Genomic DNA, 22282 nt, shown 5'->3' on the forward strand with positions numbered 1-22282 from the left:
AAAGCAAATAACCAAAACCAGTGAATCAACAAGCAAAAAAACCCCCAAAATAACCCAAATCCCCCAGTTAACAGGAAATTTGATCTGAATATGAGCAAATGTTTTTACTGTGAGGATGTTCGAACACTGGAAGAGATACCCCAGAGAAGCTGTGGAGTCTGCATCTGTGGAGATACCCAGACCTTCAATGGACATGGTCTTGGACAGCCTGCTTTATCAGAGGGCTTTAACTGTTTCATCTCCAGAGGTCTTTTCCAACCTAAATGACTTTGTGATTCTGTTAGACAAAAAGTAAAATCATCCTACCTGCACAGCTCTGTATTCCATTCTCCAACTTATTAGATGAAAAAGCACTTATTTTGGTTAATGAAACTATTTTATCAGACTATCTATATCAAGGATGTTGGATTTCTGTTACCACTGGGATAACTGACTCATATTTGGTTTGTTCAGGAAGAATTCCACTACATCCTTGCAAGGACTCTGGGCCTAATTTAGAATACCTAATACTGCAATCTTAAGCACCACCAACTGCATCAAAAATGCATCAGATAACAGAGTCTCCTTAGCTCCTCACAGTGCATACACCACAGTGATCTGAACAGTTACATTAAAAAGGAAGGTGGTTGGTGACACTGTGATCTTTTCTATTACCTCACACTTGTACACAGACCTTTGTATTACCATTATAACTCTGTGTATAAAACAAACTGCCTCTGCAGCCTGGTTTACAATCTGGGCTCCATACTGACACTCACAGGCCACATAAATATTTGTTATGCAGCCAGTTTCACTACAAGCTGAGTGCAGGCACATCCTAGTAAGATTGGGCTTGCATCCTTATAAATTCAGTATTTTTGTATTTGAATCTCAGTGTATCTTACCTGTTGTCACTGTATAAATGGATATTTCCTCTTCCTAACTGAAAACTGGGCTAATGCAGCCATGACATGATCAAGGAAGAGAGAAGTTCACAAAAGCTGTTAAAAATATTATAAGGAAAATACTGGCTTCATTTGCCTAAAAAACCCCCACAAACCTAACAAAAACCCTCAAAGTACAAAATCCCACAAAGAACCAATGGACTGTCCCAACAAAAACCCTCAACAAAAGGATGTTATTACTTACCTGTACTCTTGATGCTGAGTTTATTTATATCCACTACTCTAGCTCCTCTAAGACACCCAGCCAACATTGTAAAGCATCAGAATAATATTCTGGTCACATCAAAGAAAAAACCAAGCTTATGCCAAATGTTTCTGCCCACATCAAGTGCAAGATTTTACAGGAATGTTCATGTTATTGTACTGGATTCTTAATGTTAGAGTAACAATTATATTGTAATCTTCCAAGAACAGGCTGGCCATAGTCTACAGCTCCTGGTTTATTCACCAGAGAACTCCTTAGTACGTGTTAAAAAAACATTAGAATACATTTTTCAAGAAAATTCAGGTCACTTTGCAATACAGTAGCTACAAAACATTTATTTTTTAAATAAAAACATTTAAATCATCAGGTTTGTAAAACAGTATATCAAGTGTTTTTCTTAATCTTTGTAGTGTAAGCACCTTCAGTTTTATGCTAAAAAAATCAACATAAATTATTATTTGGTCAGGCTATCAATCTACATTGAAATAAATATCCTTTTAACTAAGACAGGTCACTTAATGCATACCAGATTTCCATATCTTTACAGAAAATGTCTTGGTGATATGTGAATTACAGACTGAAACCATGATTGAAATAATGTTTTTTTCTTTTTAATTTCAGTGAAGACTGGCCAATAATTTTAAACTATAAAAACAATTAGAAAACACTACTGACTATAGCTTAAAAAAACTGTATCACATCAGAGAAATATTTGGGATGGCTTACCTAAACTGTCTCAGAATAAGAGATCGAATACAAATTCCTAAATTACTCAGAATGCATTGGGCTGGCCATATCATATGTCCCAAACTTACAGGAAATTATCCATCTAAGAGGAATAGAAATCTTTGTTTAATTACAAGAGAGATAAGCCACTAATAAGTGAAAACAATCTAGCTCAAAGAGCTTTTTATGCTGATACTATTGATTACAAAACATAGGGTGCAAAATTCAACACTTGAAATCATATAAACCTTAAAAATACAGAACTTAACAGAAGTTTACAAGTCAAAATACTTCAGCACCTGAGATTTTCCTGTAGAAAGCCAAATAGAGATACTTTCTTCAGAAACACACAATACAATCAGCTCCTTTTCTCTCAGTATTACATAGGAATAACTGATCAAGAAGGAGTTGAAATATACATAATGCTCAAAAATTCTAATTAAGCCTTGAAGGTAGATGTGCTAATTAATCTATACTTAAAATTTGATTCATGACTTTATTATATGAAAACATTTTGTATTAAAACTAGAATAGACAATCTATTAACATGTTCTGATGCAATTAAAGTTGAAACAGAAGACGAACAGTATGTGACTTGAACCATGTTGGCAGAAAACTAAGAATACAGCAACAGAAACAAGTTTGAAGAAAATGTAGTAGCAATCTGCTATGTAAGCATTCAGATTTACAGACAACTAGTGGTTTTGTCTTTACTTTTGGCAAACTAATACTTAAGGAAGTTCTTTTCTATTTTCCCTTTGAGAGCTGGGAGGGTTCATTTTCTGTGTTCTGCTCTGAGTGATTAAGACCTCATGATTTTGTTTGTATAATTGTATGTCATCTTCAAGGTGGACACTGTAGTGCATACAGTCTTAAAACAGAAACTTTCTTTTTTAATCCCTTGGTTTTGAAGCTTTAAGCAACTGTGTAGTCCATTTGAACTCCCACACCCCAGAGTGAAGGAGAAGAAAAGATTTAAACACAGGTCTTAAAAAAACAGTATTCAGATAGGAACACAGTAGTTTTAGTCTAACATTACCTAATTTTATTTATAAAAACTATTCAAATGTCAAATGATTTGCAAAATTAAGACTTCAGATACTTGAAAATGGGGGATATTCCTTTAATTCTAAAAATGCTTTCATCAGGGAAAGTATACTGTATATTTGGTTTTATTTAATCATTCACTTAGTGATACTGTAAAAAATTAAACTACCAGTGTTATCAAAGCTAAATGTTCCTCCCCCCACAATTAACTACTCAGAATTTTCTGGAAACTTTCTATCACTGAAAACCAGTCAAGCACATCTGTTTCTGTCCTTTGATTCCTAAATATGAGTAAGCAGGCACTCAGTAGTCCCTTAGGAAGAAAAGCTACAGAGATTATACTGAAAGATTTAATATTAAATTATAGCAGTTTTAAAATTAAGTGCAATAAAATGCACCATTGGCTCACTTTAAAACCAATTATCCTTAAAACCCACCAACTTTCTTCAATACAAGGTGCAGCAGAGTTTAAAAAACAAGAAGGGTGACAAACCCCTCCACTAAAAACAAAAAATTCAAACCCAAGAATATTGCTTTCAGTGCAAACACTGTAGTCTTCAAAAGGTTAAGAGTACAAATATTTACGTTCCAGTGTATCCTTACCTACAAGGAATGTTGTTTCACATTACAAAGTATGTCAAATACCTTTACTCCCATTGCAATACTGAAGTTTACCTTTTCCAATCGATATGGTGGCTGAAACTGAAATGTTTATACAAGCACTGTAACTTTCTGGAGAAACTAAGCAAGTTCTCACAATATCCAAGGGCAAAAACCTGCAAATTCAGCTGCTGGTTCTTAAACAATTTCAGTATCAAATGACAGCGAGTAACCACGTCCCTAATGAGGAGGGAACAGAGTCTCCAGTACCTGCACCTTAAAGCCCTTGTCCCTCTCCCTGAACCTACAAGACAAAGAGGCAAGCTCAGACCACCACTCCTTAGGTGAAACTCTTCCTTACAGAAGACAACCTTGCTCCATATGTCATTTGTTTTTTTATTGTGTGAAAGTTGAATTTCTAATCCTCTCAAACCTGAAAAAAACTTCTGTGACACAGCAGAGGGAGGTGGGCATCTTATTTTAATCATTCAAAATATACTTACGAAGTTCACCTAGAATATGATTTTGCAGCATTGTGCTTTTAGAGTTACGAGCTGGGATTCCAAGGAAAATTTGAAAAAGGCACCTACTACACTTAATCAGCTGCCCATTTTAATAATTTTGGTACTATTTGTCACAGTACATCAGAAAACAGCAGCTCAAAGTGTTAGACAGACAAGAATTTTATATTTGTTCCCCTTTGTGAAGCAAACATTTTTAAAATGAAAGGCACTCACGACAGAAACTCTCTCTCCAGTTCATATATAGATGGCCGACAAGTTTTGCTCTTCATTCTGCATAGAGGCACAGTACAGTCTCTGTTTTGACCTTCCACGTCAATATCAAGTAATGAGGGCATGTGGCAGTTAGTTCTTTCCTCAGTATCTGGCAAGAATTTACCATCTGGATCTACACCGCCCTCTAAACATTCAGAGTCTTTAGAGTTTGGTTTAATGATACGTGGAATAATCTGCCATGCATCTATTCTGCTTCTTAGAGAAGAAGGTCGAGGCCTTGAGATAGTATTGACAGCGCTTTGCTTTTCATTTGAAACACCACTGTGATTGCTGCTTCGTCGAAAAGATGGGGAGGGCAGAGTTCCAGGAACTGACAGGACCGGGAGTCCGGAGACATCATTGGTTGAAGCAACTCCATTAGCTAGGGGAAAGAAAGCCCAAACAAAAAAATGCAAATTTAAACCATGTGACTTCTTGAATTCTTTGCCATTTGTAAAACTGGGCTGCCATAAACACTAGTGACTTTTCTTCCACCAGAAAAAATGAAGACATTTGTACATTGTGGGGAATCTCCTAAGACCAGTGGTGCTCAAAGTAACATGTTCACATCTAGACTCACTGCAACTGGCAACCACAATTTACTTTTTATTGCTACAAAAGAGAAAAAGCACTAACCCCCCAATAACTGAATGAATATTAATACTGGAATAAAGTCCCATTAACTTCTCCAGTTATTATGAGGATTTACACATGCATAAAGTATCATGAAGAATACTACATTTAAGCCACCCCAAAATATCAGTATTGAAATTTAGAACTTCTTTTCAAAAACTCATTGATCATGAGCTTATCAATTTAAATGCAAACCAGATTTAAAGATGTTATTTTGAGCTTAAACTTTTATCAGCAGCTTAAAGATTCATGGAAGTCCTTAATTACCTACCTGTGGTCTGAAAATGGTTCCCATCTGATAAGGTTCGTCTGTGACCCAACACACTTAGCTTTGTGGAGGAATCTTTTGGCATTTTTTGAGACTCTTGTTTCAAACCAAGACTAAAAGGCTGGTTTTTCAATTGTGTTGAAATTGTGTTAGGAGCCAGCTGTATCCTTTGCTCTCTCTTACTTTCAGAAGTGTGAGATGAAAAGTTGTCAGTGGAACTACATTGACCACAATCACCAAGCAGAGTGCTTACAAAAGCATCTTCACTATCAGGTTGAAGTAGGCATTTCGTGGAAATGGAGGGCATAGAGAGAAGATTCACAGTATCTGTAGCTGGATTTAGGGATGGAATACTTGTTTCCTCTTTCTTGGACTGCAGTCTTGCAGGGCTGGCACTCCTGCGGAATTTTGAAGCACGCTGAAATATTCCATCACGCTTCTTCCTCTCATCCTTGGGCAAGAGTTCATCTGGACCCTGCGATTTGTTCAGCTCTCTGATATCTAAGCCCAGGGCAACGGATGCAAGGAGGACAGCACACCCATAGAGCACTGAATCAGTCTTCTTTTTGTGCAGCGTCCTGCTCAGGCTGTTTGTAGGTGTCATTTGAGGAGTACTGTTTGTAGAACTAGCAGAGGTTCCTTCTTCAAAGCTCTCGTGTTCAACTGTGTTCTCTCCTTGATCATCTTTCCAAAGAGGTAGATTAATATAGGCCTGATTGGGCAACTTAATTGGCTTTGGTCTTTTACTGTCCAAACCTTCAGGGGTAAGTTTCTTATCAGTACAGGCACCTGTAAAACATCACAGTATTCCTTAAGATCACAATTCAACTGTTTGGCTATTGCATGTCTGCATACGAACATCATTATTTCCTTTAAAATGCATAAGTATTAACCTTGAAGGATACTGTACAATCCATTTAGATGCTGTTAGAAGCTCAGACTCACATTCTGAGTTTCAGAAACACATCCTACACCTAAACCTCTTGGTGTTTGCAACACTTTGATAATGCTTTTTAAATAACACAGAAAATATTTTGTTGTATGGATTACAAAGAAGTAATTTACTATGCACAAACAGGCAGATAAGATCTGGAATATATTATTTACAATACTTTCAATTCAGCTGAGTTCCAAAATCCAGTCAGTTATTAGAATTTTTTCCAATTAATTCATTAGGTCATGGTGGTCTGGAGTAAAAACTAAATTCGACATCTTACACCTAATGACAAATGAAAAGGAGGTATTATTTGACTTGCATGTGTTATTCTACTATAAACTACTGAATGCTAGAGAATAAACACAGAAGTATTTGAAATTCAAGTATGTTAACTTTGTGTGTAGGGTTATAGTAGTAAGCTAATAAATCTATAAAATTACTATTTGCGAAGCCTTGATTTATACCCCTACTGCTACACATGAAGATTAAAATGCCTTTTTCCAGCAGTGTCCAAGCAGCTTACTGTTTCTTCTTCCAGATGTTAACTTAATTTTCTCAGATAAGAGAACCCACAGTATAGAAAAAGGGAGGGGAGGCAAACTTTAAAATTATTATGAATATTTTATCGTCACGGCCCATTATAGTAATGGTCATAAAAAGCAACATGCAGCTATTATGTTCCTGATCCTAAAGGGGTCAAGTATGTTTTTCCTTGTGATTCTATCTGTAAATATCAACATGCTGTCTAAAACACTTTAAGATTTGAAATTACATTTCTGTCTTGAAAATTTGGATAATAGGTCTCATTCAAAAAAATCAGGGAACTAATATCTGGGAATATATCAGTGCTTACATGTTTTTGAAAAACTATGCATTTTTGCAAAAACTATGCAGATTCACAACAATGTCATCAATGATTATTTAAGTGTCAAGACAATTACTGATTTAGGTTCTTTTTAAAAGAAACAAAAAAGTGGTGACTGCAGACCTCATATACAGAATAGCCTGCAACTCAAAAACATGGAAAAATCTCTACATGGTTCTGTTCACAGACTATGTGTATTTCTCCTTTGCTAATGATGTAAATACAGGGTTTTTTGAAGAGGAAAACGGTTGGCAGCATGGTTTTTCTTGTAACAATATGTGTCATCCTTTAAGGAATTCAAGCAATACAATTTATAACATTGGAGGTAATCTTAACACTATTATATGGCTACTTTGACTTTTTCAAGAATAGCTCTTACCTTGGTCCACAAATAGTGAAGCTAAGGGAACACCCTTCTGATTTTTCATTAAAACAGTTGACCAAGGGTTGCTGCCATCTGAAAGGGGTCTTACTCTGCAATAACAATAATTATTTTGAGATTACAGATACCACGCTCACATAAACTTTGTGAGAAAATTATTTTCTTTCCAAACTATAAACCTGCAGTACATAACTTGAAAACCTTTCCAAAGGTGAAAAGAAGATGGAGAACCATTGAATAATATGATTATAAATGTAAGCACACCTTAATGTCAGGTATTCTTTTTATGATAAAAATCTCATGCCTAAAACGAAAGCCAATGAAAAATGGGCCTTTGCAACCTATTGAACAACACAGGTTTGTGAAAACCTGGACAATAGTTTCATTGTCTCAAATAAATTATGTGAATACTGGAAGTTTATTAAACATACTGACTTTTAAACAAACAAAAGGACTATAAAGCTAGTTCCAACTGATTGTCTGGAATCAACTCCTGACACAGGTAACTGAGTGGATATCCCTACCAAGAAAAATAAAGAAAGGCACTATAAATAATTTTATATACTAGAGAAACAAAGAAAAGAATTCTTACTATCTCTGGTTTTGAGCCATTGGAAAACAATCTGTAAGTAAAGCTGTCCAGCTGATTTTTATAACCCTTTCACCCTCTATCAGCATAAAGGATGTTGCTGGTGTGAACTGTGCCTCATACATGCCAAATAAGTCAGTCTCACTTAATCATACTGAAAGTACCCAGTGGAGGCCATGCTTGCAATTCCTCAAAATAATGTGAGGAAGGGCAAGAAAGACAGGCCATGAATGTCTGGTGTGCACTGGTAGCTCAGCATCCCAGTATGTTCTAAATCTTAAAGAACCAATGATAAAGGGTAATAGATAAGAATCAATAAAACTTTAACATAAGTAGGTGTTTTATCCTCAAGATTAAGTGGGGGAGCAACTCATCAGTAATGTAATTTCTAAATTAATTAAAAGGTAGGAGTTCTTGCTCTATCTAGAGACAGTAACACTTTTTCGCTCACTACCTATACCACTACCAAGAATGTTTTAGTAGTATCAAAAAACCAAAATGTAGTAGACATACTTGTCCTTACAATCTGCACGATCCTTTGTTTGAACGGAACTTGGTCCCCATGTACAACCTTTCTTTTTAAAATTTCTCTTCACATCTTCAAACTCTTCTTGGTGATATGTTGTGCTCCTTCCCCAAGTTCTGTTGCTTTCATCTGAAGTTACTAGAGATTGGATTTAAAAACACAAAACCCACACACATAAATACTATTTCTAAACCCAAAATATTTTGACAGAACAGAGTGTCTTCTGCACTGCAAAACCATTTTGACACACTAACACATTGGAGCAGAAACAAAATTGAGATTTTTTTTTCCTTTACAAAAAGCACCACGCAAACTTCACTGATCCAAAAAGATGAGCAAGAAAGAAAAGTAATTTATGAGCTGATGAGAGACCCAGATTAAAGATAAAGCAGCAAAGCAATCACATTTTCCATGCTTCCTTTAACGAAGAACCTTTTATTTAGGTAATTCAGACAAGTGAATTAGACTGAGCACTTAAGTTCAGTGAATAAAATATTTTCTATGGACAACTGGTATCAAAAGAAACAAAATAGTCCAGTTGTGATCATGATTAACATTTTCTTTCTCACTCCACCAAAACAAATGATGCTTTAAAGTGTCCAGCCTCCATTAAATGCTTAGTCTGTCACTGTCTCAGCTGATAAATTAAACAGAACCAGCACCTAGGAAACATAATGAAATCTTGCCTTTTTTCATAACCCCACAGGGAAGTTCATATTCACTTGTGATATCTACATCCTGCTGGTACACATATACACTGTTTCTTCGGCCATTAGCTGCATGTGTATCTGTTTTTGGAATCACTGAGGAAAAATTAAGAGAACGTAGTAGAGATCTTAGTCAAAATGATTTCAGAAACAGAACTGTTTCCCTCATATTTTTATCTTTGGGTCATAAAGCCTGTATCTATAAAGGTATTAAGTATCTTCTAATGGTGGGTTTTCATGGTAGGGTTTAAAGGATCCTCTTTCTAGGACCCAACCTGGGAGGGCAGATTTTCAAAATGCCACAGACCAACTGAAGCATTAGCTTGGTATCCTGATGGCATGCTTACAGATACTATGGAGAGGCCTAGGAGATAAACCACATAGCCAGTTACAACAGCATGATAAATGAGGGGGCATTTACATGCCCATGGTTCTCCTGTTCCTGCACTGTAAAGATTCTCCTCCTTCCTCACCATACACCTGGGCAGCAAAGCTCACCCTGTACCACTGTGCTTCACTTGCCTACATTACACTCTTGTTTTCAACCACATTCCGATGGAATATGTACCTTAGTGGTTTTCCTTCTCCCTCCAAAACTCCTTTCAAAACCAGCAGAATTTCTTTTAATAAGAAATTAACTAGATTTTTCTTTTAACTTAATGTTTAGATTTGAAAGCTAGACTTGCTCAAGACAAAGTGAAGCAGTCAAGTAACCAGATGTTATATATGTCTGTTCAAATCACCTCTATTTGAGCAGGTCGTCTTGAAACAAAGACACTTTGAAGTTAAATCAAGATAAAACATTACTGTGGGAAAGGGAATTTATTTTGCACAGGTGCAGATGGGTGTGGAAGTTAAATTGTTTCAGCTAGATACTCCTAAGATATTTGATAAGCTCTTAGATAAAAACCTAAAGATCCATACTCAGAAGCAGACATGCACTTCTTTTAAATGAGAGCCTTTATGTTGTTCTGCATGTTCAAGCCCTATGAATACAAATGCCTGCTCAAATAAAAAAAGAAAAAATCCTCAGTGGCACTTAGCACACATACAAAGAGTGGCACTGCAATAGCTTACACAAGCTATTCAATTAAAAAAACAAACAGAAAATTCAATTTTTCAGAACCGTGCCAATACCTGATATTTGCTTCATTTCTAAGCATTTCCTCGCAGGGCAAGAACAACCAAAGATAAAATGACATAGTTTATATATAATCATGACATTTTACTAAGAAAAGCCTTTCTTTACCTTTCTGCAAAAAGCAAAGCAATCAACTAACCAGAAAAACCCACCACATTTTGAGGATGGGAAACTATTTACAACACAGATGCTCTGTCAGTTAACATCTGAAAAAGACTCCAGTTGATTTTCCTTCCATCTCACATTCTCATTATGAAAAGCAAGACAGGATTTGTCCACCTCTCTCCTTTATCTACAGTGTTGCCAACTCTATCCACTGCAGCTCAAATATTGAAATGCCAGAGAATACACCACTGCTGCCCCTTAGACATTAACAATGGAAATGATTTCATAAGGGAGAGGTGGTACAAAGAGGATGGGAGATCTGATTTCTGTCCAAACTTTAAACTAAGTATCAGGCTGGTCAAAAATTCAATCAATCTTTACAGATTAGCCACAGAACAGTATGGAACAAAATCCTCATGCATTCTGATTTCCCCTTCTCCTCATTTATAGCTGACGAAGCCAGATTCTCAAGTCATCTCCCTCACAGGTGACTGTGCTTCCAAGAGAAGATAGCCAACATCCATAAGCAATCAGCTGGAACATGTTCCACTGATTTCATAAAGAGAGAGAAGTTTAAGGCATTCCTCTCTAAATATGGATAGTAAGACAATCTACTCTGCACAATGGATCAGACAGCACAAATGCAAACAGTGATTCCTGTAGGAACTGTTTTATCTGTGTATTTTTCATTCCCAATTATAAATGCATGCTTCTCTGTAAGAACATGATCATATTCCTGGTACCTCCACTATGTGAGCACAAACATACCTTCCTTTCTGTTATCAGTATACATCAGACTGTAGACCTACAAATGTACTCACAGGAGTTTTTTGTCTCTTTTTCCTACCTTCAAAAAACCTAAAGTTTTCTTCTGGATTTATACCTGCTTAAAGCTTGATTCCCTTTTGACGTAAGAAAGTTGGGTCATTAGCTCATTTTTTGAAGTTTCCATCTTACAGGACTCCCTTACTCTCTGAACCTTTCTTCATCAACTCCAATAGCTAATAAAAACTTGTTTTCCATCTTTCTTGGGTTCTAAATGTGATGCTTTGCCTTTTGTCATAAATTTTGATTTGTCATTGTTTTATCCCAGTCAGTTTACAAATTGGTTCCCAAAGTAATTAAGTAAAGATACAATTTAAAGCATTCACAATCATTTTGAATTACTGAAAATTATTTAGCATTTTAGCAAGATTATCCCTCCCTTCAAAGAAGTTGCAGCTGTTAGAACCAATCAAGGGATGTGCAAATCAGACAGAAATCTGCCTGGAATCTGATACTACTGCCAACATCTCAGTATGTATATGGCACACCCTCTATTGATCAAATGAGTGGAGACTTACACTGTATAGCTCGAAGACGAGGAATTATTGTGGGGCTACTTGATGGGCTAGAGCTGTTACTGTTTAAACTCCTCCTCTTATCCAGATTGGGAGATGCCTGCACTGTTATTTTGTGCTGGAAATCTGTAAGAGAGTAAAACAAATCAGTTTTAATGTTCTGAATAAAAAACTTCTCAGAAGAATATGCTGGTATACTTCTTAAAACAAGGGTATATAATGAATTAGACTTCATTATGTAATTTATTTATACAGGTAAGAGAGAGACATATTAAAAACATGGAAAAACTGTAAATGTAACAATTAAGATTTTGAGTCAAACAGGTAGGACTTCACACCTTCATGTGATAGTCTTACAAGAACATGAACAACAGCAGGTAGGTCCAAGTGGACCTGATCTGAGACACATCCACACCACAAGCTGTTATTCAATCCTTTTGGTTGTCACAGTAGGGGCAAAAAATACCCCCCCAGTATTTCATCTCAAATGAATCAATACTCATGGCAATGTGATTTGCCTGGTTTTCTTTAACATGTAATTCATATAGAATATTAAAAAAGGCATTAACAATGAAACTGCATTTATTTATGTCAGAAAATCATGACAGTAAACAACAGAATTATAAATATTTATAGCAAGGTAGTAAAAAACATCCCAACAAATACTGAGGAGGAAAATATTTATGAAATTAACCTTAATATGCCACTCTAATACCCATCACCAGTGCAATTATATTATACACTGTTAGAATAGAGTTGTCTCAAGGACAAGTTCACCTGGATGTTCTTAATAACAAGGAGTAACTGCTATTCTGAATGAAAATATTTATCACTGTTTCAAGTTAAATATAAGCAGAACTGGAAAAAAAGGACCAAATATTCAACTGAAGCTTGCAATCCAGCAAAATCTAACTATAAACTACAAATCTATTATGTTTGTCTAGCAGGCTGTGGCTTTTGTCTTTGCTCTTATTTTTAAACTAAGGGAAAATATTTCACTAGTGCTGAAATAGTACTCTAAATATTACTGCTCCCTTTGTGTCTTTCCAGCTACCAGACAGCTACAATTTTGTCAGACTTGTGTTAACACAGCATCAAGTTCTTAGTGCATTTGTAATAAACTGACAGACTTGACCTGGAAGCCACTGGAAGGAAGCCTATCAACCCCAGGATGCTGGTAATAAATTTGAAATAATAATGAAGGCTTTCCAACCATTGGTGAAATCATGAATTTGTGTAGTGCTGTCTGGTGGCAACATTAAAAAGGCACCTCTAAACCAGCCCCTGAGAACTGAAAGACCCTCACTGTCTACAGACATGCCTCCTTTGCAAAGGTGGCATTTTAATGCATTCATAGGTGGAATGAAATGCTCTTAACATATAAATCATACATATTTGCATTCTGAAATCATCTGCTGCTGCTATTAATGTTTTCTTGCAAGAAATAAGTCACTGAAATTTTTAACTGCTGTGTTTTACTTGCAACTGCAGTAAGTGTGCAGTTTGGACCTACTGCATCTGTATACTCCCAGTCCTCTCGAAGCACTGTTTTTCTGCTCAGTATTTGCAATTTTAGGGCAAACAGCACTAATATTTGATCATATTAGAAAGTTCTGGCATGTACTAAGAAGTACTTTTCTGTCTGTACAGAAACAATGATAACAAAAATCTGAACTTTGAACCAGTATTAAATCATGTGGCTCTCGTGTTAGTGACCTTTCCCTCCAAATGGGATGGATTTCTAGCTGAATCATTCTTTCAGATGAAATGAAGACTACTTCATGAGAATATGATATGGGAAAGCTTTTCCTGAAGGGAGGGAGCTATACAATTTTTATCAAACCCTTCTGTGCATTCCAGTAGAAGAACCTGGCAACAAAATAAAATAGGAGCCAACACTGAAAACATGAACCATGAAACTGAAGAAGCTGGCATATTTAGTGAACTTTTTAAAAATTGCAAACCTGAAGGCAAACTAATTCTGTGTCCATCCTTGAGTTTTAACCGGCTTCTTTTAAACTTCCCCTTCCTCTTCTTTACGTTGGGTTTCTCTTGGTTTAACTGGAATATCATGATATTCAGCTCGCGCTCCAGTACGTCGATCTCGCGTTCCGCTAACTGCTGCTCACGGCGCTTCAGTAATTCTTCTTGAGATTTCTGCTGAAGAGCTGCTCTTGTCAACTCCTCTTCTCGTGATCGAAGCTCCTGAAGACAAGGTTCAGAAAAGTAAAACTAAGTGAAGGCAGTATTCAAGGACATAAGAAGTGCCCAATACTTCCTATCTCCTGATTTATTTCTATGATGCACTATATACACGCAACATGCCCAATCTTCTGCCACTACTTCATTCTGAATAAACTCAGATTCTGTATTCAGAATGAAGCATTACACAGATTTCCTTTAAACCATTTAACCTGAGTCACTCCACTTAAAGCTAGTAAGCAGTGGCAACGGAGAGAACACTTGCAATCAAAGATTATCAGCTAACAGGTCAGCAGAAAATGCGCTTCAAGTATTTCACATGATGAGCAACTCTTGCACAGCGTGAGGGCTGCTATTGGATAGCTCCTACCTTTAACATAAAGCCAGTGACCTGAATACACAAATTATTGCCTTTATCTTAAATTCTCTAACCTTTCCTGTTTTTCAGCCACGTATTAAGTAGCACTTTTCTATCTAGGAAAGCAATCAGTATTACGTGGAATGGGGATTAGTGCAATGGGATAAACTAAGTCATAGGACAGCTGTTTCTTAATTAAGTCTAGCAGGTATCTGTAACATCAAACAGCAACTAACCACTGAATTACAGCACACAGACTCCCCAACCACCACGCTCAGAAGAGTTGCTCTTTTATTTTTTTTTAATTTTGGAAAAGGAAAAGCTTTAGCAAGGAAGCTAGTTGATTTTTCAGGGTAAATGAATACACTCAAGGTTAAATAGCTGTAAACCTAGCGTCTTAAAATTATCTCCATTTTCAATTTCCAAAATCTGTTAAAATACATCTGAAATTAAGACCTCCCTAATTTTAGACCTTCCTTCAATAGTATGGGGCATATTACACAGGGAACAGACTTAGACAGAACACTTACAGTCTATATGGCTAATAACACCGTACTTAAAGTATAGGAAAAGGAGAACAAAATGTGACTCATACTATATATGTTTCTCACAACATATTTATTTCATGATTGTATAAATTCCACTTAATTCAACTCAGAAAACCATCATTTGAAACAAAGCTATGTTAAAAGTTAAGGATATATAAGAATTTTGTTTCTATTTAAAATGAATTAATTTTTACACTATACAATTATATAATTGTGATGTTGCTTGGTTCTGTTTGTTTTTGTTTCATTTTTATTTCAGAACTGACTACCTAATTTTGCTCATTGGTATCCAGTAATGCTGTATGCCAGAAAAATTCCTTATTTCATACTGTTAAAGCAAAAGATTATTTCCTGAACTATATAACTTCAGTGTTTTCAAACGAGGAGATATTCCAATGTTCTTGCCAAAAAGACTATGAATATCAAAAGACAGCTTGGCACTGAAGCAAATTGGTTCAGTGAGAAGTGTCTGTTCTTTAGAAAGATACTTTCTGGGTTTTTTTACAGCTATAGCACACATACACTGCTTATAGTGGGTTTAAAATTTAAGTGATATGACTGACAAATTTCATATGGTATCCTAACTGTGTGTGAGCTTGTTTCAACACAATATTGGATACCAAATTTTTTTTTAATTGATCCATTTAACATACAGTGTCTTGCTAAAGACAGTTCTGCCTCTTGGAAATTCTAAGGAACCTGTCCTCATGCCAGCAACTAATGCTTTGGGTTATGTTCTTCTGTTTGCTCTTTTCTGGTTTTTTTAAGACATTTAATAACTTAATTTAGAGACTCCTGAAAGTCTCACTTTCTTCCTCCTGCGTCCACTCAAAACATGGCAACCTAAAACAAGGGTTGAAAGCAGAAACTACATGAATTCAGATTCAGAAAAAAGATACTTTAAAGTTTCAATAGAGAAGACCTTGATTGCTGCATTAGTACTGCATAGTAATAAAGGTACACTAGGAGACACTGTTGATTTTCCACCTTTCATAGCCCTCAAATCCAGGTTCCATAGAGCTCAGCAACCAGGCAAAAACTGAGGGCCTGTACTGAAATGGTAGACAGTCTAGAAGAAGTAAAAGTGTTTCCTCAATGACAGATTAAGTATTTACTCTTTTCCAAATAAACTAATTAAAACCAGACTTACTGCAATTAGTTAGGCGATGTTTCCACACCACTCTACAATTAAAACACCCATTGTAAGGAAACTTGGAAAGAATTCTCTGTTTCAGTTGCTCAAGAAACATTTGTCAAAATAAGATTGTGATCTTCTCCTCAAGTGGGCGTCACCATCATTTATTTGCAGTAAGCCCTTGAGGAAATTCCTCCAGCTACGGAAGTTCCTCTTTTATAAGGGGAATGAGACTCCATGCAGAGGATTTTTGTTGTTTTATCAATATTATTATATAAATACTTTATAGACATTACTTTCTCTCTAGTAGCTCATAGCAAAATTGATAATGTGCCAAATTAAAAAACCTTGCATAATGAAAATGTTGTCTAAGTCAAAGTTACATGTTTTAAATCTTAAAAAAGTATACCTCATCAGGGTAGATGCCTCTGGAGGTGCATTTACTTTGGCATATAAAAAGTAAATTTCATTTTATCTTTTCCCTTCCTAACTGAGCTTAACTCACTTTTGCACCAAAAATATGACTCTTCTTGTAAACATTTTCACCTGCTTATTTAACCCTAGGGTTGATTTAGTCAGATTTTTCTTGGATAGGAAATCTCATACTAGAGTAATGCCTCCAGAAAAACAAAAAATAAACAAAAAACCTGAACAGGAAGGGCTGTTACAATTGCTCCCAGAATAAAAGAAGGAAAATGTTTGGTTGAGCAGTTGCTGGAGGGGCCAAAAACAGAGTTATGTTCTATGGCAGGTTGAGGCAAGTGAACACCGTAGCTGGTGACCCCACGGCAAGTAAAAAAGGAAGCCTCTACTCTCTGCAGAGGGACTATAACTCAGCTATAAGGAAGAGACCTGACAGCTCCTGAGGCACACAGCTCAGCTCCAGCGCTCTGTATGCCTACTGCAGGCACAGCAGACCACACCACATACTTATGCGCTTCTGTGAACCAAAATGAAGAGGGAAATGCAGAGGGTAGAAGAAACAGTAGATAGGAAGTATGGAAGGATACTGCAATCTTATGGGTGATCAGTAAATTCCAACACCACTATGCTGATATTATGGTACATATGTAATGTCACACCCAACACTAGCCAAAAATCCACACACTGCCATTTGTCACATTTGATGAGAACAAGTGAAGGACAAAGGCTACAAACAGTGACTTGAAAGACGAGAGTTTACTTCTTGCTCTTATCAAATCTGGTGACTACATCTTCCACAAAGTTTCTTCACAAGTCACTGCATCCCAATTTATTGTCTTCATTGTCTACAATCACTTCATGAAAAATAACAGCAAATACACACTGGGCAATAACCATACTGCAAGAAACACCTGCAAAGAAGGAATTTGTTTCTTCCAGAAACATTTCTAACAGAGACTCGAGCACACCTGGCCTATTCCGACTGCTACCCTTATCAAGTTTTCTAAAGGAAAATATAAAACTCAGGGTGGTTAAAACCAAGTTGAAGCAAGTGTAAGAGAAAACAAAGAGAATTGACAGTGAGTACTCATTTAGTACAAACATTGTGATGTGAGAGTATGGAAGGAAGATCAGTGACAGAAATAAATGTAAGAAACTAGATTTGCTGATTCACGTGTTTGAGTTTAACCTTATTAATATGCCAAGAATATGTTCCAAACCATTGAAAGGCATCCATATGATCAGTCTGTTCAGCAAGAAGAGAGATAAAAACACAATTCCATTTTTGGCTGAGAAGCCATGGGAGGATACAGTCACATAACAGGATGAAAGGCTTCTCATTCTCACAGCTGAGGAGAATCTTCAACAGCACCTGAAAACTTGCGGTTATAAAGATTAGCTTAAGGGATAAACTCAATTTAAGTGACACGTGCATACATACAAGAAAAAACACCCACATGTTAAAAAAGAGCCTACAATGCCACATTTACACATCTACAACCTGTTCTTTGGGGAGGCATGTGTGGACATCTTTCTTTTTCAACTGTCTGCATATTTGCATGAGTACATTGGTAAGCAACAATTCAGAAGTTCAAAACTGCTGTATCACATAAACATACATACACATATACGCTTCCTTCACTGCCATGCAATTGGAAAAATCAACTTACTTTTTCCTTGGTCCTCAGTTCATTAAATATCTGCTGAATTTCCAATTTCCAGTCATCTTGCATGGAGTGGAAAGACTCTTGAGGCATTTCAGTCATAACTGCCCCTTCAATGGCAGTAAGCTGTTCAAGAATTAAGGCAAACGATGGTCGGATATGAGGGTCCTGCTCCCAGCATTCTAGAATTTATCAAAATCCCATCAGTTTGTAATAGCACATAGAACTTTTTGAAGAACTACATGAATTTCAAGTTACTTCCTACTGCATTTCAAGTTGTAATGTGTTCTCTTTACCTGAGAGACATCTCCATCCTATCTCAGTTTACAGAGGTGAGACATCTACCTACCTGTACTCAGAGGATTGTTTTTGTATTAACAGTAAATTTTTTTTGTCTATTTTTAGCATCTGAAATAGCAAAACTAGCACTATTGTATGGAAGGAATAAATAAAAAGGTAGAAAAATTCATTAAATACAAGGAAATAGCCATTAGCCAATGTTTGTTTCTCTCTAAAATATTTCCAAAACATTTTTGACACTCAGGAAGAAACAATGGAAAAAAATGGAATTTGCCAATTCTTTCCCTTGGGATTTTAATCTTATCTTGTATTAATGCAGAGTATAATCCTGTAATTTATGAAGATTAATGCAATTTCAGAGTAGAGCAAAATCTGTGACATCAGAGCACAAACTGTACTGTTGCTACTGAAAAACTTATATGCAACACCATTACACTGTATGGCTCCCTCAGAAACACCCCAACTCTCTATAACACCAGATGGCTGTGTAAAGAAAAACAAAATACTTGGTACACAGCACACTGCAAAATGAGGTACTTATTTGGCAACCCCATGATTATTTCATACCTCCAAAACTTAACTATTTAAATACACAGGAAAAAACAACGTGGATACCTTTCATTAGTTTTGCAAATGGCTCAGGGCAGGTGGATGGAATGGGCAAAGTGAGTTTATTGACAGCTACTCCATAAGCCACAGCAAGACCATCAATGCCACGGTAAGGAACTTCTCCTGTAAGCAGTTCCCACAGCAACACTCCGTAACTAAAAAAGGTAATTTTTAAAACAGTTATTTTCTGAGAAAGAAACAACAAGAACACAAGAAAACACAAACAAGTATCTGTCCAACCATGTACTCAAATTCATGAGGATTTCCTAGTCAAAGGTGAATGCCTTTAAGTCAGGTCTACTTTTGTCATTGTGCACCTTTCCCCTTATAGTGATTGAGCAAATTGGATGCGACTTTAAGACTGGCTCACACTCTTATTCAAATCGTAAGCCTGAAGCCATTTCTACAGAAATGCTAATTTCATATAAATCTGACTTACAATGCGGTGTCTGAATGACAGGAAAACAAGCAACCTTCTCCCCACCACCGAACAAACAAACAATAAAAACAAATGACAGCAGAGCATTTAGGCCATTCCCTTTTCTAAATATTTCGCAGCAATTTACTGAGAGGGACATATTTTTTTTTTAATTTTTTTAAATACCAGTAATAAAAAATACAGAAAACTCCTATCTCTATCTGAAAGTTAACATTACTATTCGCATCATGTATATATAAAGGCCAGTTAATTTGTCACTTCCTACTGAGGATGCAACAAGATTGAGGAATTATTTCATCAACACACAACTGATTTCTTCATACTAGAAAAATCCCCACACAAAATCCAAACAAAACAAGATTGTTTCCAGTGAAAGGTGGTGGCATGGAGAGATCTTTTCTCAGCGTCGGGTATTAAATCAAGAATCATGGGAATTCCTATTACAGTAACAACAACCATAAGAATTTCTGCCATGCTCTCCACTCAAAGAGATGGGTGTTGCTTTTACCTTCTTTGGGTCTGTATGCCCAATGCTTGGCTTGTTCAAATGACCCAAGCCCCTACTCCCTACCAAGGGACAGCACGCTGGCTGCTGTGGCTCCAGAGCTCCTATCCTACCACCACTGAAATGGACAGCTCTCACAGTCATTTTTGTGAAAGCGAGAATTACTCCTTCCACAATGCTAGCCTAAAGTGGACCTTATGACTGGATTTGGTGTGTGGTTCCTCCCTTCAACCCCACACCACCTCCACCTCTCCTCCTGCCAGGGAACCACTACCTGTAGAACAAGGATACAAAGAACAACCTACTGCTGCTTTGGAATAGCAAAGGAAAAAACAGAATACAAACTATTGCTCTTGCCCCTTCTCTCCAAGTGTGCAAAGAAACCACCTGCAAGTTTTGCACAACCAGACTGAACTCTCCAACACAGGAAGAAAAGCATTCTGTACTGGGGAAGTGAGGGCTGTGAACCCCTTAGGACTAGAAATGGACACCTCAAGTGGAAAGGATGTGACAGGGAGAAGAACACACACACCAGTTAAGGTTTCCTATCACTGTCTGCTTAATGAGAAAATCTCACTCAATATTATACACACCTGACAACATCACTTTAATAGAAAATAAAACAGCAAACTACACAATATCAGCACAAATGTCAGCAGTACTCGTTATCTATAGTCTGTTTGCCTGAGAATTTTTGCACCTCATAAAATCTTAAAAACTAATGAATTTACAGTGCTAACAATTCATCAGAAGTTGAAGAAAAGAGTCTGCACCTGCAGCCAAAAGAAAAAGGAATTTAAAAAGTCTTGGGCTTCTTAATAATTTCCTCCTGATTTTTCTGGTCTAATTTCTACATTTGCTTGTATGCTGAAAGAAGATTAAAATAAAGAATTCCAATTTGTTTTAAACAGTGGTATTCTGACCATAATGAATACAATACTTCCTGTGGTACATACACATTTTGTGCCTGATGGAGGAATTCTCCTGAACTACAGCTCATCTATGTCCTTGGAGAAAGCATTAAAAAAAAACCCTCTCAGCAAGTACAGACTGTTCTAAATTCAAGTAATTCACTTGTTCAGACCATTCCATATGTATTTTAGTATGAACTCTGAAGATAAGCAAAACATTAAATTTAACTAAAAAGAAGTCACCTTTTATAAAGAAAGTTGTGTCACACTATTAGCTTTAGTTGTATTTACAATTCAAGCGCTTAATCTTAGAGACTTCTCAACAGTGCCAAGAAGGTGGTTATAAAGTTTCAAACAGGTCAACACAGTAACAGCCTTTTAATGAAAGCAGTCCTAATGTCAAGTACCAAGAGCTAGCACTATGGGGGAAAAACTGCCAGAAGGAAGCCTAAAAACGTGATGGTCTTGATATGCTGGAGTTTCTGGGATAACCTGCCATTATCTAGGAAAACAACTAGTTGTTAACTCTCTTAACTACACAAGTAGCTACTCTGTGTACGAAATTTCAGCAGCTCACATACAATTGTCTTATGCATACAGCCTGAGCTTCTAAGAAATAGCTTTTTTTTTAAGAGCAAAAGCCATGTCCCTTTCCATCATCAGCGAAAGGCCAAAGCCACAAGCCTGTCATTGAAATACATATTTTTAAACCACAAAAACAAATACACTTCCAAATATATGCTAAGTATTTTCATTATTAAAATTATTTTCCTTCAATCAAATGTGATTTAAGCCTTACTATATCTCACTCCAGTGAAAATTTGCTGATTTTACATATTTTAGGAGCTGAAAATCTGAAGGTAAGGTTCTCGAAGTTTATTTTACTCTACAATCGATCTTCTACAGCAGAGGTTACTAAGCACTGCCACATGAATCACTTCAAATTTATACAAATGTTCAAGGCAAAAGCAACTGCTAATTCTGCTAATAAAGCACAGGAGATGCTTCCTGGCTTTGCCAAGGGGTTTTACAGCCAGGACACAGGTTATTCCACAGGCCACTGCTGAAGCACACCATCAGCACTTGGAAATCTGTGGGCAGATTTGCACTTTCAGGCTCCACACAAAACCAAGACTGACACACCACTGAGAAATGTATGATGACTGATGGAAAGGTAGGGTTGGAAGAGTAAAATTGTTCTTCGGGAATTTGGAAGCACGTGCTAGAGTAAAATAAACACAGCAGTTAAAGGTCTGGTTTGGAAAGCAGAAGGATACACGTGCAGGGCCTGGAAAGCGCTCGTTCTGCTATCCAGGATGACACCTGAGAACATCCAGCCTGGAAGGCTCTGCATGAAAACACTCCCACAACATTTCCGAGTACTGGCAGATTCTGCA

At 36.6% G+C, this 22282-nt stretch overlaps 1 protein-coding gene across 2 annotated transcripts in view; it reads right to left on the reverse strand.

Annotated features, from left to right (window-relative positions):
- Window positions 1-1464: 1464 nt before the first annotated feature.
- The window catches only part of MAP3K21 (mitogen-activated protein kinase kinase kinase 21), a 41110-nt gene continuing 20292 nt past the window's right edge, over window positions 1465-22282 (reverse strand). Inside the window, exons 3-11 of one of the 2 annotated variants that reach the window (XM_063390475.1) lie at window positions 19037-19185; window positions 18128-18303; window positions 13756-13996; window positions 11795-11917; window positions 9185-9301; window positions 8486-8636; window positions 7381-7475; window positions 5203-5988; window positions 1465-4680 (exon numbers count right to left, since the gene is read on the reverse strand). In XM_063390475.1, coding sequence (XP_063246545.1) covers window positions 4256-4680; window positions 5203-5988; window positions 7381-7475; window positions 8486-8636; window positions 9185-9301; window positions 11795-11917; window positions 13756-13996; window positions 18128-18303; window positions 19037-19185 — 2263 coding nt within the window. In that variant the 3' untranslated portion in view covers window positions 1465-4255. The remainder of the gene's footprint in view (window positions 4681-5202; window positions 5989-7380; window positions 7476-8485; window positions 8637-9184; window positions 9302-11794; window positions 11918-13755; window positions 13997-18127; window positions 18304-19036; window positions 19186-22282) is intronic. The other variant, XM_063390477.1, reaches the window with a different exon arrangement.

The sequence above is a fragment of the Prinia subflava genome, chromosome 2, assembly GCF_021018805.1.
Source record: "Prinia subflava isolate CZ2003 ecotype Zambia chromosome 2, Cam_Psub_1.2, whole genome shotgun sequence".
In the NCBI taxonomy this organism is placed as follows: domain Eukaryota; kingdom Metazoa; phylum Chordata; class Aves; order Passeriformes; family Cisticolidae; genus Prinia; species Prinia subflava.